Source organism: Stenella coeruleoalba (assembly GCF_951394435.1).
Source record: "Stenella coeruleoalba genome assembly, chromosome: 11".
Taxonomy (NCBI): domain Eukaryota; kingdom Metazoa; phylum Chordata; class Mammalia; order Artiodactyla; family Delphinidae; genus Stenella; species Stenella coeruleoalba.
The window spans coordinates 22,640,118-22,658,931 of NC_137157.1; the positions used below are offsets into that span (position 1 = coordinate 22,640,118).

Sequence of the window (18,814 nt, forward strand, 5' to 3'; positions counted from 1 at the left end):
TGACTACCTGACACAGGGAACCCATGCTCTGGCGTTTACATCATATAATTGCATTTCGTTCTCAACTACTGAGATGGAAGCGAGGGTTCCAACCGTATTGTTTTCTTAAGAGACACAATCAGAAAAGAAGCTGAGGCCGTGCTGTGACTCTGCGGTGACTTTGTGCTCACAGTGGGAACAGCTTGTGGGCCCTGAGGTCAAGTGTAGACATCTGGGTTGCATTTTACTTAGAAAGTGTCCTTTCTTGGCAAAGGTGACAGAGTGCAGGTGCTAGACTAGAAAACTCGGGTATGACCACTCTCACCCTCCATCAATTCAAACCTGACCTGCTCCTCCTCCAGAACCCCCAAATGTCCTGCATTTTCGTCTTACGTCCTTCCAACCAAAAAAGTGTAGAAATAGGGGAAATGAGGTGATGCCCGTTGGTAAACACCATTTGTTTTCTGGACTGCCTACCTAGTCCTCCCAGCTGGACCCACTCCACTCTGGAGAAAGGAAACAAAAGTCATGAAACAGGTGAATTTAAACAATGGAAATTTAGGACCACGGCAGCTGGATTTAGATCCCGGGAAACGTCCCGTGGGCAGTGACCCTTGACCGTCTATAATAAACCTGAGCATCTGAATCGACCAGTTCAAAGCCTTCCCAGTTTGTTTTCTGTAATGAAGAAGATGGCCATGTCAGCAGTCCAATAAGGCCAAGCTCCCCAAGTCTACTTAGAGCCACCTCCCAGGTTTAGAAGCAGTTCTGAAACTCAAGCCGAAAGCTGGTAACTCAGTCTGGTCGTGCTAGTTGATGACACCCAAAGCACACTCAGAGTCAGATGCCTTCCGTGGAATGATGCTCCAACCCGGCAATATGTCATTGACAGTTACTGCCGTCAGATTACAGTTATGGAAACTCTGATCAGAAAAATCCCAGTTGATTTGCTTTTTTATTTCTTGGAAGCAACTTTAGGTGCTGGTGCACAAACTTCCTTTAGCCCTAGATTATAGTCAGTTGGCTTTAAAAGTTTCTAAACTTTATGGAACTCTGACTGAAGATAGCATTGCTTTCACTGTTATCTAAATTTCAAGAAAGGCTTCGGCATTTGGATTTTTTTTTTAACCTAACCTGGAGCAACTGTCTCTACCCCATTTGCACTTGAAAAGCATGAATGGCAGTATGTTATTAGCTTATGAGTCTGACACTCTCTTAGATTAACAGCCTTAGCAGGCTTGGATTCTGACAGTTTCTGAGCAAGTGGTATTTGGCCTGAGAAGTTTCCAGAGTCTTAAGGCTGTCATCCTATGAAGCTGGTGGTATGACTGGGTGCGTCTGTATTAACTGCATCCTCTCTAACCCACTCTGCACCATCAGAGGAAGGAGAGAGCGCTATCGGCCCTGTGGCATTTTGCTTACAGACACATCAAGGGCCCTAGATCTTGATCTCCCAGACTTTGAGGGAATGCTTCTGCTTCAGTCGCCAGTACTTAGATGAGTTATTCATAGATCTCTGCTCACTAATGACTACTCTGGAAATCTAAGCAATGAAAGATACGCAAAAGATAATTGTGTGAATAAAGACACTAAATAAAGAAGGCCCGCATTTCTTTCAAGCCCTTGCAGTGTGGTCCTCAGCCTGTTTTCAGAATCCAGAGCAAAGGCAAAGTGCATATGTTGGTAGCAGGTGGAACCAGCCTCTCTGTGACTATATGACAACGTGTGCCTGGCTGTTTTAGGAATTTGGGGACATCGACTTCAACACTGGGGCTGCACAGGGTCCCCATCCCAGTGTCCTGTGATGTAGTGACCTACCCCAGTCTAATGGTGGATAGGGAGAGGGTGGGTGACTCGGGGCCGTGGTCTAGGAGTTAGTGTGTGAGAAGCCTAAAGCAGAGAGCTTGTATTAGAAGGTGGAAGAAAGAAACGGTGTAGAGCTGCGTTGGTGGAGTTTGGGGGAGGCTGAGAAACACCACCAGCCAGGGCTGAAGGCCTGGTTTCAGGGGGCGCAGAGGAGCCAGTGTTGAAGAGCCTTCCTCAGGTTGTGGTATGAAAGGAACTGTGCTCATCCAGCAGTGTCTGCAGTGGCATCGTGCGTGCCACTTGGTCCTGTACAAAGACCAGCCTCTAAATTAAGACCCACAGCAGGAAAGGAGCAGATTGATAAACTCCAGGTCCTGCTTTCGGTTTGTACCAGAGATTCCTCCCCTGGGAAGCATCTGGGGGGAACCACTTTGATTTGAAGTGAAGGACTTGTGACGCATAGACATCTGTGAAGACCTCACAGTTTGTGGTGCTTGTGAGCACTAAGCCTGTAGTAAGACACAACCAGAAGTCACAGCTTATTGTTCATGTTTGATGCTTTCTTTTTTTTCAGATGCTCATCATTTTTTTAAATTTATATTTATTTATTGATGGCTGCGTTGGGTCTTCGTTGCTGCACACGGGCTTTCTCTAGCTGTGGCGAGTGGGGGCTACTCTTTGTCGCGGTGCACGGACTTCTCATTGCAGTGGCTTCTTTTGTTGCAGAGCACGGGTTCTAGGCACACAGGCTTCAGTAGTTGTGGCACACGGGCTCAGTAGTTGTGGCTCGCAAGCTCTAGAGCGCAGGCTCAGTAGTTGTGGCGCACGGGCTTAGTTGCTCCGCATTATGTGGGATCTTCCCGGACCAGGGCTCAAACCCATGTCCCTTGCATTGGCAGGCGGATTCTTAACCACCGCGCCACCAGGGAAGTCTCCTGTACTTTATTGTTAACCGGTCCTCTCCTAACCGCCGCATCTCTGTAACCCTACCCTGGTCAGATAGAGGGGGTGTTCATCCTGCACTGGACGTAATCGAAGGCCTCAGACCTTCACTAAGTGACTGCCCTGCAGTCACACAGCTAGCTGGTCATGGAGAAGGACTAAAACTTAACTTTCCCACTCCCTAACCTAACGCTTTTTCACTTTCACTTCATGCGACCTTCCACCAGTCCGTTTGACATGCAGTGGATGCTTAATTAGGTGTTAATGACTTTTCCCCTCCTTTTAGCCCCCATTAGACTGTGTGAAAGATGTACCCTCCAGCAAAGCACTTCTTTCCTTTTACTCTAATATAAAGTACCAGCTTTGGCTGAGTTCATGGGGAAGGGTTAGGTGCCTAGCTGTAAACTTGTAAACCTGTTACCTAGCAACCTGGGAAATGAATTGAATCACTAAACCTGGTAAGAAGGAAGAAGCGGAAAATGATCTTGAATTAAAAATGGAACTTGGATTAGATCTATACTAAAATGTTACAGGTAAATCACACCAGCTTTCTGTAGATCCGTAGCCCAGAGGTACGTCAGCATGGCATTCTGCCAAGAGGGCTGCAACTGCTTAGCTCCAGACCCATCTTCAGATCAGCAGGGTCTTCCAAGAAGCGACACCGTCCGCACATCCAGTGCCTGGCTGAGGGTGGGTTGCATTTTGCCTTCCTGCTGTGACCCCCTCCTCAGTCTTCTCATCCAGCTAGATTAGGAACAATGCAGTGCCTGGGTTGGTTTGTTAGTTTGTTTTTAATTTATTTATTTTATTTATTTTTGGCTGCGTTGGGTCTTCATTGTTGTGCGTGGGCTTTGTCTAGTTGCGGCGAACGGGGGCTACTCTTCATTGCGGTGCGCGGGCTTCTCATTGCGGTGGCTTCTCTTGTTGTGGAGCATGGGCTCTAGGCACTCGGGCTTCAGCAGTTGTGGCACATGGGCTCAGCAGTTGTGGCTCGTGGGCTCTAGAGCGCAGGCTCAGTAGTTGTGGTGCACGGGCTTAGTTGCTCCACAGCATGTGGGATCTTCCCGGACCAGGGCTCGACCCGTGTCCCCTGCATTGGCAGGTGGATTCTAAACCACTGCACCACCAGGGAAGCCCAATTTGTTTTGAATGTCAGCTTCAAACAGGGCTTATGCTATTTTTTTAGGCACAGATTAACTTGGAACTTTTGCCTAAACAAGTGCCAGTTGTTTTTTATAGCACATGTTTCTAAAAAGCTCAGAGTCAAGTTAAGAGTGTGTGCTGTCCTCATCTGCACCACCCTCTCTGCAGGTCTCCTCCAGGTAGCCCCCGACCAGGCTGCTGCCTCTATGTGGGGTGCTCTCTGGACGGGTGCTGCATTGTCTCCCTCATAAAAGGCCTGGCCTGTGGAGGAGACTCAGAGAAGGGCCCTACCTGTCGTAGTCAGGAGTGAGGGAAGCAGGGAGAGGCCAGTTTCCAGGCCCATCACTTCATTATCACACCCCCTTCTGAGACCGTCTCTGTTAATTGGCTGAACCAAACAAGTCTCTTCTACACCCACCAGCCAGATACCCCTTTAGCTATTTCTCTACATGATGAAAGGCAACAGACAAGAAAAAGAATCACTCCCTGCTGAAGGGTACTGAGCTGCCACATTTTCTAGCCAAAGAAGCGACAGGGTGACCCCAGTCCTGGCTTGAGCCTTTTAAAAGCCCTCGTCTCCTTAGAAGGTGCTTAGATATGGAGGCTCAGCTGCATAAAGGCGTCCACTGTAAACTGAGGAACATCACCTGTACCTCATGATGATGTCAGCTTTTAATGTATGGAGGAGCCACTAATGACAGGGTGGAAAGAATGTATCCTTCCTTGACTTCTCCAAGGAGGAAACTGTGCAGTCTCCATCCTGTCTCCAGCTGTAGTCTCCTTAGTCTTGGAATCGTCGTACACATGGAGAACTAGCCTCACTGCTCTGCAGAGGTGGGCAGTGCAGACTGATGGCAGTGTCTCAGTGTTGCCTAATGCACGTTTGTGTGCCCCATGCACAGTGAGGCTAAGCAAACCGAAGGTCAGAGTTGGGAGCAGAGAAAGGTTTATTGCAGGGCCAAGCAAGGGGAACGGGTGGCGCATGCCCCCCAAATCTCCAAGCTCCTCAAAGGGTTTCAGCAAAACATTTTTAAAGGCCAGGTAAGGGAGGGGCGTCCCAGGGTATGTGATCAGCTCATGCACAGTTTTCTGATTGGTTGATGGTGATCAATCCTTAGGCACTGGAAGGTCTGGGGGCTACGTGCTCATGATCATCAGTAGTTAATTTCTTCCTTTTTGTGGTGGTTTTGAGCCTCTGAAAAACTCAGGGAATATGCATGAGATACTATTATCTGGGTACTTCTGAGAGGAGGTGCAGCAGAGGACATGAGGGAGGGGTATGTCCTGAGAAGGCCGCTGCTCAGTTACATCAGTAGTGAGATCCCAGGTCCTCAGCACATTCTAGCACCACGGATATATTAGGAAGTTCTGTTCAAAATACCTCCCTACACAGTCCATTGCTATGAATTCATTTAAAAGCAAATTTTTAAAGTGCCAATTAGGATGACTGAGTGCCAATAACATGAGTTATTCTTAACTGATTGTAGAATGTCTGTATTAGCTTGCCTTTCCTCTAGTTTAGACCATGGGAACAGAGGAATTAAAGTTTCAGCAGTGGGAGAGGAGGCTGATTTGGGGACATGCAGCAACACAGAGGAGGGCGGGCCTCGGCGTTTAAAAGACAGCCCTGGGCTCCTGGAGATTAGAGAAGAGGGGGCCGGTTTCCAGAAAATTGGGAGGGAGGACCCAGAAAGAGGAAAAATGTCTTAGCACTATAGTAAATTACCACAGACTGGGTTGCTTAAACCATGAATATTTATTTCTCACAGTTTTGGAGGCTGGAAAGTCCAAGATGAAGTCACCAGCAGATTCAGTGTCTGATGAGAGCCCCCATTCCCTGCTTCATAAGTGGCCGTCTTTCTGCTGTGTTCTCACACGGCAGAGAGAGCCAGCTAGCTCTCTTGCCTTGTCTTGTAAAGGCACTAATAGCATTCACAAGAGCTCCACCCTCATGACCTAATCACATCCTAAAGGCCCACCTCCAAGCAGCATCACACTGGGGGGCTAGAATTTCAAGATACAAACTTGGGGAGGATGCAAACATGCGGTTCATAATTAAGAGAGATCTCCAAAGATACACTTTGCCTACTTAACAATTTTTCCCTGGGCCACAGTGCTGTCACACACCACTGAAAATTGTCAGGAGTGACATCTTGTGAATTGGCAAGATTCAGGGAATTCAGTGCAATGAAAATCACAGGGCACTTCACTGTTAACACTTTCCCGAGAAGCTGATCAACCTTATGCTAGTCAAAAAGAAAGTCTCAAGAACACAAAATGCCAATTTAGTTAAAAGTTGGAGCCAATGCTCTATTTTCAGTAATAGTGGATCCTGGATAGGTGAGACCAAATCCACAGGCTTCCCGAAGTAATAGCAGCCCCCAATTAAAATGATGGCGGAGGCTCTCAGCACCTGCTAACATACCTATAAAGACCACGCAGAGCTCATTAATTTTAAATTTAAGACTCACCGAGCTCCTAATTTAGTTTTCTCCTTGGAGAAATGCTATCTGGATGCCAGAAGAGGATCGGCACCTTCTATTTTGAAACTCTGTCTTGTGATACGATGTTACTTGTTTATGGGATTCTGATTTCAATTTGAGTTATTTCTGACAGCGCTGCATGTAGCGTCAACATACAGGGTCACTGTGAAGAACGTCTTAATTTAATTTTCTTTTATGTGTTAATTCTGTAATTGCTTACCAACCACGTAGCTCAGTAGAGTGAGGGGCGTGAAGTACTTGCCGGGGGCGCTGGCAGGAAACGGCGTTTTGTAAGCAATTTTAGGCATTGATGGGTATACACGGAGCATTACATTCGCTCAGGTTATTTAAGACTGTGCAGTTACAAAGTAATTAGGGTAACTAAAGCATTGAGGGTTTTAGATCTATGACAACTGCACAAACATAAATGGGATATTGTGAGGTTAAGAAATGTTTGCATGATTATGTGAAATCTTTTGCTTCTGAAATACATGAGTGTATCAAAAGAAGTTTCTGGCTGGGTTTGCAGCCCAGGTGATGCTCCTTGGTTATTTTGTGCTTCGGGATAATGGTACTTAAACCTTTCCTCAGTTACCTCCCACCGATTATTCTTAGAGGCAAGTTGGGATGAGGGGGCTGGCAGGGAGATGGCTTGAAAAAGTGCTAGCCGAGAGAAAAAATGAAATTATGTTCAACCAGTGAGAGAGAGGTGGGGCTGAGAGGTATTGCAACATCAGGCCCAGTTCCACTACCTGCCCTGCATAACTTACACTGTCTGAGTACTGGTTTCGCCACCTGTGAGCTGATGATGAGGATAACCACAGCACCACTCATAATGATACACAGCGGGTATAGTTAGCAAAGCGTTGTCATCCACGGGGCGCTGCATCTAGCATGCAGCGTGGTGTTTCCCTCATCCCACCCTTACACCTTAGTCTCCACGGAGTCTTCATGAGAGAGCGCCTTGACGCGCCCTCGCCTACCTGCCTTGGCTCTGAGGAGCTAGGGGCCAGGCACAAGACAACAGGTAAAAGATGGTGAGGGATCAGCCTCCCGGCAGGCAGAACAACATGGCAGGTGATCCTTTCCAGACAGAGTTAGCAGGAGGCGGCGCTGACTCTACATGGAAAATGGAAACAGTGAAATGCTTAGTAGTTACTATTTTTTTAAAGTGTCTGCCACCCAGACTGCTTCTGCACACAGCACCATGTGAGAACTGCTGCTCCAGGACAGGACTATTTTAGGTTGTGTTTAATTAAACGAAAGCATTCCTTCCAGACCTGGTGTACCTTTGCCCACAGATAGTGTGTTGAATCACTTTGAGTGTTACTGCTCTAGAACATTCTAGGACGAGGGAAAGCAACTGCTTCCCAGATCATTTGCCTTGGTTCTAAAATATGCTGGTTTGCAGAGGAAAACAACGGTCGTTTGTGTCATTTCTTCCAGAACATAATTGCCGAACATGAAATTCGTAATATCTCCTGTGCTGCCCAGGACCCAGAAGACCTCTCAACATTCGCTTATATCACAAAAGATTTGAAGTCCAATCACCACTACTGTCACGTGTTTACTGCCTTCGATGTGGTGAGTAGCTACCCTCTTTGGACAAACTAAGTATTTCCCTGAATATACCTGGACATTATTAATTATTATTAAATTATTGCAATTTAGGTGCTTGGTTTGTTTACCAAGTTTTAAGGTATACCTGGCGTAAGGTATTTTGCAGACTCAGCTTTTCTGAGTTTTTTCTGTATTTTCGTTCATTCATTAAAGTTAGAACTCCACTTCTATCCAGTATCTGAAATGTCATTGCTCAGTTACTAACCTCACTTTTCATATCAGACGAGTTCCTTTCTTTCTCTGGTACCAAAATATAGTAAATGTCTTCCAGCCTTTCTGTTCCTTTGCTCTGTCTGTTGGTTTCTTTGGTAGCCATTTCTAAGTAGTAGGGCATGATAGTCTAGGTTTGTTTGGAGGAAAAGTAAATTCAGTGCCTCATACAATATTTGTGGTTTTCTATATTGAATAGTAGTTAAATTAGACTTTTATAAATAATAATTGGGAACAGCAAGGTTTGGTTCATTTGAATATGGCCCGTATTCAGAAGTTAGTCTTGTAATGACGTCCTTATGGTGTTACACACCTATAGTCCTATTTGTCATTAAGTCTAAAAACTAGCCCATATATTACAAACTTGGAAAATGGAAGCAATTCTAGAAAATAACAAGTATTCCTTCTTGTACCTTCAGGATGGTACAAATTGCTCGAGGATAACTCTATTTTAGTACATTGGGCATTCTAAATTTGAAGCAGACAGAACAGAGACAGCTACAACCATGAAATAATTTGTAATCAGAAGAATTCTAAAATGTCACTTTAATATGACAGTTCTGCTCTGCTCAAGTTTTGAGATACACACGTTTAAAGAATTACACAGAAACTGCAGTATAATAGATTCTTGAGGGGCCAGCCCACAGTTCAATGTCATGGGTAAGACTGCTTGAAGCGATCATTTTTAGTTCTGACAAACTCCCATGGACCAAGGACCACAGTAACCCAGAATTTACCCCATCCTAAGGGATGTTAGGCTCATGCCCAGAACGTTGTATCAGGCTGCGTGTGGCCCATCCCTTTCAAGTTGTGAAGATTGAAAACAGGAAAGAATGCTGTGTGCCTTTAATTTTTTTTTCTATTTTGAGAGGCATGAGGAGAATAATATACAGGTGGTCTGTGTTAACAGTAAGGACTGCAAAGCCAAACCCTCAAAGGCTGCTCTAGATATCTCTGGATGCGTTTGTTTGCACGGGATCAACAGTGTTGATTAAAACCATGTCAGCATTTAGGTTTCTGGTGCCTTAGACATAACTTGCCATTCTTGTGAAATGCAATTGTTTCTTTTTTTAAGCATTTTTAAAAGTATATTTATTTATTTGGTTGCACCAGGTCTTAGTTGTGGCAGGTGGGCTCCTTAGTTGTGGCATGCAGGCTTCTTAGTTGCAGCATGCATGTGGGATCTAGTTCCCTGACCAGGGATCAAACTTGGGCCCCCTGCATTGGGAGCTCGGAGTCCCAACCACTGCACCACCAGGGAAGTCCCGCAATTGTTTCTTAAAACAGCGAAATTCCATTCTATCCACATACATTTTGGTTTGCATGATACCCCTTTCTCTGGGATTTGCCTTGGTGTCATAGAAAGAACAGGCTGCTCAGAGTTCACATCCCAACTCGCTGCCTGCTCCCTGGTCTTAGACGAGTTGCAGGACTTTTCTGAGTCCTGATTTCCTTTGTCTATAAAACAGGCACAGGGATTGTACCTTACAGGTTTTCTTTGGGATTGGAATGAAGGAACGTATGTAGAGCGTTCATAAGTAATGCGTGTTCAGTGTTTGCTTCCCCCGCACCACCTCTTCTCTCTCCTTGCCTGCTGACCTCACAGTTCACAGCCTGGACGTTTTCTGCTAAAAGACATAAGATAGATTTTCTAGAAGTGTACTTATGGTCCGAAGTTTTCCCACTGCCCTTGTGAAAGAATTGAAAAAAAATAGAAGAAAAAATAAATAAAATAGAAACAATAGAAAGAAAGCATAGATTCTGTAGGCCTTCTATTGGTATATTGCATCTATATCGTGTTTTCATTGAATGTCAACATTAGTATTCCAGTATTGTCAGGATGAATTCCACCCTTCCCTGGGGTATTACAGCATTTCTGTCTCAATTGGTTTTAGAGTAATATATAATTTGCCTTCATAAGGCTATCCAAAACATTGTTCTCTATTGAAGCTAAAAATGATGCCCATGGGCCATCTGGCCTCTTGAGTTTTTCAAGCGTGTGTATATGCGACGCCAGAATACAGAAGTGAAATATGGGGGAAAACAGTCAACTGTTTAGTTTTAAGATCAACATGATGTTCCTGATACATTTGGAAAACAAGCGGAGAATTGCTTCACCTTTTGTTTTTTCATCCAGATGTTTGATTTAATGTAGACGTTCACTAGGTTAGGAGTCTGGTTTCAGCTCCAGAGGATTTTCGTCTTACATCACAAATCCACCATTTTAATCCTCTCTAGGTGAACAGTTTGTTTAACTTCAAAAATAGTAACAAAGGCCACCAGCCTTAACGTGGGCCTTCGAGCAATTTTGAGATGCACCAAGCTTTGCTTGCACCAAAAAAAAACCTCTTTGAGCGTGGATTTTGTATCTTTATGTAGGGCAGTTCAATATTCAGTCCAGTCTCGAAGCCTTAAAATTCTTTTGGTATGAACCAGTCCCCCAGGCTGCCCAAATGGCAAAAGAAAAGAAAAGAATACCTTAAGTATACATTTAGTCTTTCAGCTGATGTGTATGAGTACATGCACATTTTTAATTGCAGTTATTGCTACTTTGACCTTGTAGATCTTTTATGGGTCGCAGGAAGTTTTTATGAATATTTCTTATCACCAAGAAAACCCAATGATGTCTAGGAGGCTTCCAGTTTACGGAGAGTCGGATTTGAAATTCAGAGCCTTTTTTCCATAGAAATCCTGCGGTCTTGGAAGGGAGGCCCAAGCCCCCCTACTCATATGAGCACGTGAATTTAACGTAGTTCCTTGACTCTGGGACCTTGCGGAGCCCTTCATAGGCTCAGACACCGGGAGGGGGTGGAGTGAACCTGGCTTCCCAAGTTCATTTGGCTGTGGTAGCCTCTTTTGGGGAGAGCTTCTCACGGAGGTGGTGTTCTGCGGAACACACTTCAGGAAATGTTACGCTTTATCTTCTCTAAGCTTGTTTCCATGACTTAGAATCTATGCTAAATTCAGCTTGTGATATTTTCAGTTTTTAATGACAGGTAGATGGAAATTTTAAAAGACTAGAGCAGAAAGGGAATTAGGGTTCCCAAGAAAAGCCAGTATGTACCTACCGGCGCATTCCAGACCTACTCTGCATTCTAGACTCACTATGGTGGTAGCTGATTTCTAGTCACCTCCCCAGTGGGACACATCTCACCCACTACAGAACAAGAGGCTGCCCGACCTCCACCTTCCAGGCAGTGAAAACTTGGGGGAAGAGAGTAGGACTGTGTGGGAAAAAAGAATGTGTTACAAGACCAGGAGTTGTCAGGCTTAAAACAACGGATTCAGCTTTTCTCTTCTCCACTCTTATCTCAAATGAATGAAGGGGAAATCCATGCTGCTGAGATGACAAGAGGGAGAATGGGTATTTCAGCGGCCACCAGATCCCAAGGCTGCAGTGATCATCCTTAAAAGGCCACCGTAGGAAAGAGATAGATACAACCTAGATCATTTGGCAACTCTCATCTATGTATTATTCACTCCGTCTGGATTTCTAGGACATAGAATGGAGATAGGTAGATTCGAAAGATTTTGATGCATTCTCTGCAAGACTGTCAGATTTATTTTAAAAATCTGGGAGGGACCTCATTCACTAGTTCTAAAATACGAAAGGTTTATTTTGTTTAAATAGCATTAAAAGCCATGACTGCCGCTAAACCCTGGCTAATTCTCACTTCTCTATAAAGAACATGTTTGCAGTGTTTGATAATTTTAACCATGCTCATTTTTCTCTTACTTGCACCTCCCAAATTCTGTCATCTTCAGTGTGTACAGCTTAGACTGGTTGTGGAATGTGTAGAGAATGTCAAAGTCTTGATGCCGGTGGGCGGTGACGAGGCTCCCTCTTTCCTGTGCCTTCTTGCCTGAATGTGGGCCGTGAAAGGATCTAAACTGGAGAAACAGAGATGACCAAATGCAGGAAACCATGGTCCGCAGGGGGACAGCATTTTATAGTCGTTTCCATCGCTAGGGACCAGCAAACCTAAGCGCAGGGGAAGAACACCAGAGTCGACCACTCTGTCATAATCAGTCTAATGAAAGTGAGATTCCGGAGCCCTTTAATTTTCTCCAGTTTTATTGAGATAAAATTGACATATAACACTGTATTCATTTTAGATGTACAGCATAAGGATTTGATATATGTATTGCTGCAAAATGATCAGCACAATAAGTTAGCATCCATCACCTCACACAGTTACACATTTTGTGTGTGTGTGTGATAAGAACTTTAAGATCTACTCCGTCAGCAACTTTCAAATGTACAATACAGGCATACCTGAAAGATACTGCAGGTTCTGTTCCAGACTACTGCAATGAATCGAATATCACAATAAAGCAAGTCACATGAATTTTTTGGTTTCCCAGTGCATATAAAAAGTATGTGTACACTGCACTGTAGCCTGTTATGTGTGCAATACCATCATGTCTAAAAAAACAATGTACATGCCTTAATTTAAAAATGCTTTATTGCTAAAAAATGCTAACCATCATCTGAGCCTTCAGCGAGGCATAATCTTTTTGTAATGGTAACATCAAAGGTCTGATCACAGTTCACCATAAGGAATATAATCATAATGAAAAAGTTTGAAATCTTGCCAGAATTACCAAAATGGGACACAGAAACACAAAATGAGTAAATGCTGTCAGAAAGCTGGAGCCAGTAGACTTGCTCAATGCAGGGTGCCACAAGCCTTCAATTTTTTAAAATAGCAATATCTTCAAAGTGCAATAAAACGAGGTACGCCTGTACGGTACTGTTAACTATAGTCACCATGCTGTACATTGCATTCCTAGGACTTATTTGTCTTATAACTGGAAGTTTGTGCCTTTTGACCACTTTCACCCATTTCTCCCTTTCTTAAACTCGGAGATTCTTTTCGTGGAGTAGCGTAGGGTTCCGAATGGAAAGTACTTATGGCTTATGTTGCAGAGATTGTCCCACAGAGTGGGAATTTACAAGTGCAAAAGAACTTCCGTTATCGTTGATGTTAGTTGACCTCTGACAATGAAATTAATACTGTATGTGGAACTAGGTGGTCTCTTTCATTCTGTTTCTCCTTTTCTCCAACTGAAAATGGCCCTCAACCTGTTGGACTATGATACTATGAAAATAAATGGCAATGTAAGAAAATGCTGAAGTGCATAGAGCCCTTAAGATGGGACTGTCACACTCCCTGGCTAGTCTCCCACTTACAAAGTAGCAACCTACACTTAAGTAGAAGCCTTTCCCTGGCCCCTTGCAGCAGCTGAAACTCATCAAGTCAGTGGCAGGAGTGACGGAATAAAAATGGCACTTTGCTGGTGGTCCAGTGGTTAAGACTCTGCGCTCCCAATTCAGGGAGCCTGGGTTCGATCCTTGGTCTGGGAACTAGATCCCGCATGCTGCAACTAAGAGCCAGTGCAGCCAAATAAATTAAAAAAAACAAACAAAAAAAAACACGGCAGCACTCCCAGTCCTGTGGCCGTTATATACCACCTCTTCCCCCGCCCAAAAAAAAAAATAGATTAACACTGCTGCTGGGTTACATTTATCCATACCTCCTCTCCGTTGGCATAAACTGTTGAGAATTAACTAAGCCATAAAGCCAAAGGTGGGTGAATATTAAGAGAATAATTGTCACTCTTTTTTCCTCTCATCCCTATTTTTTTGAGGGTTGAGGGGGATGGATGTTATCAGAGCTTTAAATCAATCCCATTTTCTATGAAGTTAGAAAGAAAGTAGTCATTCTGACTTTTTTCACAGGTGGTTTTGCAGCATTCGTACATGTATTCGTTATAGCCCCCTCCCAAAGAACTGGAAATCAAATGTCATGTCTAGGGGTGACGCCTTTAGAATCAGCCTGGTTTTGAATCCCAGGTCGGCATCTCTTAGTTTCATAGTTTGGGCAAGAATGCCTGTACTCCTCAGTCTCCTCATCTATAAAATAGAGATAACAGCAGTACCCGCTGCCCAGGGTCACTGTAAGGATTCGGTGAGATGACACACGTCCGTGTCTAGCACACGTTCAGTCAGTCTTAGCTTCTAAGGGCAGGAGAGCAGCACCAGCAGTTACGGGGCTGGTTCTGTTCTTTCCTGTCAGACCTGTGTGAGGATTTATGTCCCAGTTTTCGGTTTACAACGTACATTTGATGCGGCGGTATCCCACACCTGAGATGAAAAGTCCAAGTCTGCATAAAATATATTTCTACATGTATTGAGTGCCTGCCGTGAGTCAGGCACACCGCACTGCTCTCCAGGATGTCTGAGTTCAGAGGGAGAATCAAGGACATAACCAATGGTTGCAGTAAAATCCTGTCTGTGCTCTCCTGCAGTTTTGCTGGCCCCAGCAGAGTGAGGGCTCCCAGAGGAGAGGGACACAGGGGCTGGAAGCTGAACGTTGAGTTTGTATGAACATGTGGGCATCTTGGAGGCCTGACAATTCATTAATGCACTTTGGAAAGATGAGGTGAGGCATTAGGCAGTCGTCTGCCATAAGCAGAGAAAAAGTCATTTTTGTCACCTGTCTTGTCCATTTGAGAAAGATGTTCAACAAGCATTAAAATTTGGTAGGTAAGAAGCGTCTTGAATGTGATAAATGCCCCTTTGGAGGTATCACAAGTTGGCAAAGGGTTTACTGTAGCTTCCACTAGGGGCTTTTACTTTTGAAGAGTGGCGAGGAGTTGAAATCCAGCAAATCTCTCTTCTGCACACCCTTTCCCCAAGTCCCTGCCAAGTAACAGGACAAAGACGGATCGTGTTCCCCTTCTGCCCTGGCAGGCCAGCCCCTCCAGCATGGGTGTGAGAGGTCTGCTGTCCAGCCACCGTAGGCTGTGGTTCCATGTGGACAGGCGACCACCGGGCGTGAGTACATGATTGCTATAGAGAACCTGTAACTTTATAAGAAAGACTTTCTTGGTCTTTCACGGAGCTGATGACACTCATGTACTTGGGGTGAGGCATGACGTGAAACCTTAGCAGATGCAGTGGAATGCTCTGCCACCTTTAAAAATCTGGTTTTTGAAGACCATTTAATGGCATGCAAAAACCATTCATGATTTAATGTTGCGTGAAAAAGTGACTCATGAAACTGCGTGTAAATATCATTCTAATTTTGTTTTTAAATTCACATAAATATTCATATAGCTTATAAAAGTATTTGTGCATATATACAAATGTAAGAGGAAAAGAAACCAAAATGTAGCAGTGGCTATATCCCAGCAGTAGAATTTTGCAGGTGATTTTTAATTTTCTTCTTTATGTATTTTCAAAAATTTCTCCATGTACCCCCGTTATATTTAGAGAGAAATATTAATTTCATTATTCTTTTAGTTAGCTGGAATTAGCCCTAAAGAAACTATCTGCATTTTATCCAGTTGCTGTGTCAGCCCTGGGCTAGATAGGCATCTTAGCAGAATTCCTGATACTTATTTCTAAATGCTGAAGACCTGTGATTGGGCAGTATTTGTTTCTATAAATATAATCAAGACTTAATCACTGACTTGTACTTGAGAGAACTAAGTAGGTAGAGCTAAGGAATGTCAATGAATTCTGTGAATATGGCCAGAATATTCTCAGTTATTTTTGCCTCAAGACGTGGATGAAGCAAGTTGTAGATGAAACCTACCCTGGCTCTTAAAAAACAAGATGTACAAGCAAAATACAGCCAGAGGAGAAACGTGGCTTCTTTCTGGAGGCCCCACCATAGACCCGTATTGAAAACGCTTTATCTTTAGGCCCAAAGGGCGTGCCCTGCACTGGTTCAGCATTTATTCAGCCAGGATCTACCTGTGGAGAGAAAATAGAAGGGAAGAATCCGCTGTGGCCATCCACAGGCAACCGTATCTTACCCTTGAGGTGCAAGTCCTCTTATCTTAGGAACCTGCCGGGCAGCGTCCTTTTTTCAGTTCCTCCAACATTTATTGCACACCTGCTATGTCCTAAGCCCTAGAGATGCAGTCAAATGAGAGGAGAGCCCTCAAGGAGCTCAGCCGGCTGGGGCATTTGGATCTATAAAGAGAAAATCCTAATAAATGCTTTACAGTCAGTGGAGCTGTGCCCATCTGAGCAGGGGCACCTGGCACAGCCTGGGGTGTCGGGGAAGGGGATTCAGAGCAGGCTCCTGGAAGACGTAATACCTCAGGTGAATCTTCAAGGTTGAGCAGTAACTCACCAGGCAAAGGGAGAGGTGGGGAACGGGCATATTGTTAAGAATGAAAGCCATTTAATAATAGACAAAATACTTGGCCATTTAGAATAGTTTTGGGGTGAGCGTTGCTGTGGGGACATCCCCTGTGGTGAAAGCCAGCCCCGTGGTCACTGCACTTCTGTGCACTGGCTGGTGGATTGTTGAGACCTGCAGTCCAGGCTTTGGAGAATGTGCTACTATTTAACATGGCATCAGCTATACATACACCTCTAAACTGAAGCTGTTGTTGGTTGGGTAAAAGACAGACAACAGCGTCTAATCAGAGAACCCTGGAGCTCCCAGTGGAGAGGGACCTAAAGGTCACCAGGACCAGACCCCCTGTCAGTGTCATCTCCTCAGTGGCAATGATAGGTACAGAGGCAGGCAGCCCAGGGCAGACTTAGCCCATGCAGGTGATCCAGGCATGGTCTTTACTCCCTGACACTGGTGCAGTAGACCTCTGAGGATCCTCTTAACACCCCGGGCTTCTTTGCACGGATACAGCCCTTTTTTCCTTGAATGTCTGTTTGCACCCTCTTCAGGTGCGGATAGCCTCTGCCGACCTCAGGAATTGCTTCTGCCGGCCCCCGGGAGCCAAAGAATATTCAGGTCCTGTAGCATTCTGAGACTATGGAATACAATTATTTGTTCCTTCAATTTTAGTCACTAAAATGTGGTGTGTTTTTGGTTTTTTGTTTTTTTTAATGCTAATGGAAAGTACCTGCAGGCAGATCAGAATGGTCCACTTGTAAACAGCAGCCTCCCAGCCTAAGCCGGCACGGCCACTCTCCCTGTGCTGTCCCCTCTCTCCTCAGCACACTTCCGCCTTTGTCACTTTAACCAGATGATGTGAGACTCGTGTCTGATGTACCTTGTCAGCCATTTTTTCAGTAAGGGGTTAAACAAAATAAGCTGTCGAATAAATGTTTAAGTGAACAAACAACCACCATTTATACTATACCTCCTTCCATAAAGGACTTAAGGCAGCCTACATGAATAGGTATGTTAAATCTGAAAATATAGATACACGTGGATCTGAAGTAGGGAAAATACACACTAAAAAGAAGATCAAGACCCAGGGGAAAGTTTTAACATCAACATGCCGACCACAGAATTCTACATTGTTACGAGAACTGAGCCACAGATTTAGCTCTGAGCTTCCTGAAGGTCAAGGCAAGTAGGAAAACACAGTCATTACATGCTTGATATTTCTTGGGTGAGGATACCCCATCCTCTCAGAAGACAAAACTTCAGTGAGAGTGATTCTGAAAGAACTTTTTTTTTTAATTGAAGCATAGTTGATTTACAGTTTCCGGTGTACAGCAAAGTGATTCAGTTATATATATATATATATATATACGTATATATCTATTCTTTTCCATTATAGGTTATTACAAGATATTGAATATAGCACCCTGTGCTATACAGTAGGTCCTTGTTGTTTATCTATATTATATATAGTAGCGTGTATCTGTTAATCCCAAATTGCTAACTTATCCCTCCTTCCCCCTTTGGTAACCATAATTTTGTTTTCTATGTCTGTGAGTCTATTTCTGTTTTGTAAATAAGTTCATTTGTATCATTTTTTTAGACTCCACATATAAGTGATATCATATGATATTTGTCTTTCTCTGACTGCACTTAGTATGATAATTTCCAGGTCCATCCATGTTGCTGCAAATGGCATTATTTCATTCTTTTTTATGGCTGAGTTATATTCCATTGTATATATATACCACATCTTTAACCATTCATCTCTCAATGGACGTTTAGGTTGCTTCCATGTCTTGGCTATTGTAATAGTGCTGCTGTGAACATTGGGGTGCATGTAACTTTTCAAATAAGAGTTCTCGTCTTTTCCAGATATATGCCCAGGAGTGGGATTGCTGGATCATATGGTAACTGTATTTTTAGTTTTTTGTAAGGAACCTCCATACTCTTCTCCATAGTGGCTGCACCAATTTACATTCCCACCAACAGTGTAGAAGGGTTCCTTTTTCTCCACACCCTCTCTAGCATTTATTATTTGTAGACTTTTTAATGATGGCCATTCTGACTGGTATGAGGTGGTACCTCATTGTAGCTTCGATTTGTATTTCTCTAATAATTAGTGATGTTGAACATCTTTTCATGTGCCTGTTGGCCATCTGTGTGTCTTCTTTGGAGAAATGTCTGTTTAGGTCTTCTGCCTGTTTTTTGATTGGGTTGTTTGTGGTTTTTTGATACTGAGCTGTATGAGCTGTTTGTATATTTTGGAATTAATCCCTTGTCGGTCGCACTGTTTGCAAATATTTTCTTCCATGCTGTAGGTTGTCTTTTAGTCTTGTTTATGGTTTCCTGTGCTGTGCAAAAGCTTTTAAGTTTAATTAGTCCCATTTGTTGCTTTTGCTTTTGTTTCCATTACTCTAGGAGATGGACCCCAAAACAATATTGCTGTGATTTATGTCAAAGAGTGTTCTGCCCGTG

General features: G+C 43.9%; 1 protein-coding gene across 16 annotated transcripts in view; it reads left to right on the plus strand.

The window, feature by feature from the left end:
• ANKS1B (ankyrin repeat and sterile alpha motif domain containing 1B) overlaps positions 1-18,814 on the plus strand; it is a gene marked incomplete at its 5' end in the record, with an annotated part of 1,156,737 nt that overhangs the window by 1,118,959 nt on the left and 18,964 nt on the right. For 15 of the 16 annotated variants that reach the window (XM_079937794.1, XM_079937795.1, XM_079937790.1 and 12 more), the window contains one exon: positions 7,800-7,937. In XM_079937794.1, the coding sequence (XP_079793920.1) occupies positions 7,800-7,937 (138 nt within the window). Of the gene's footprint in view, positions 1-7,799; positions 7,938-18,814 lie in introns of those variants that run through there. The other variant, XR_013830584.1, reaches the window with a different exon arrangement.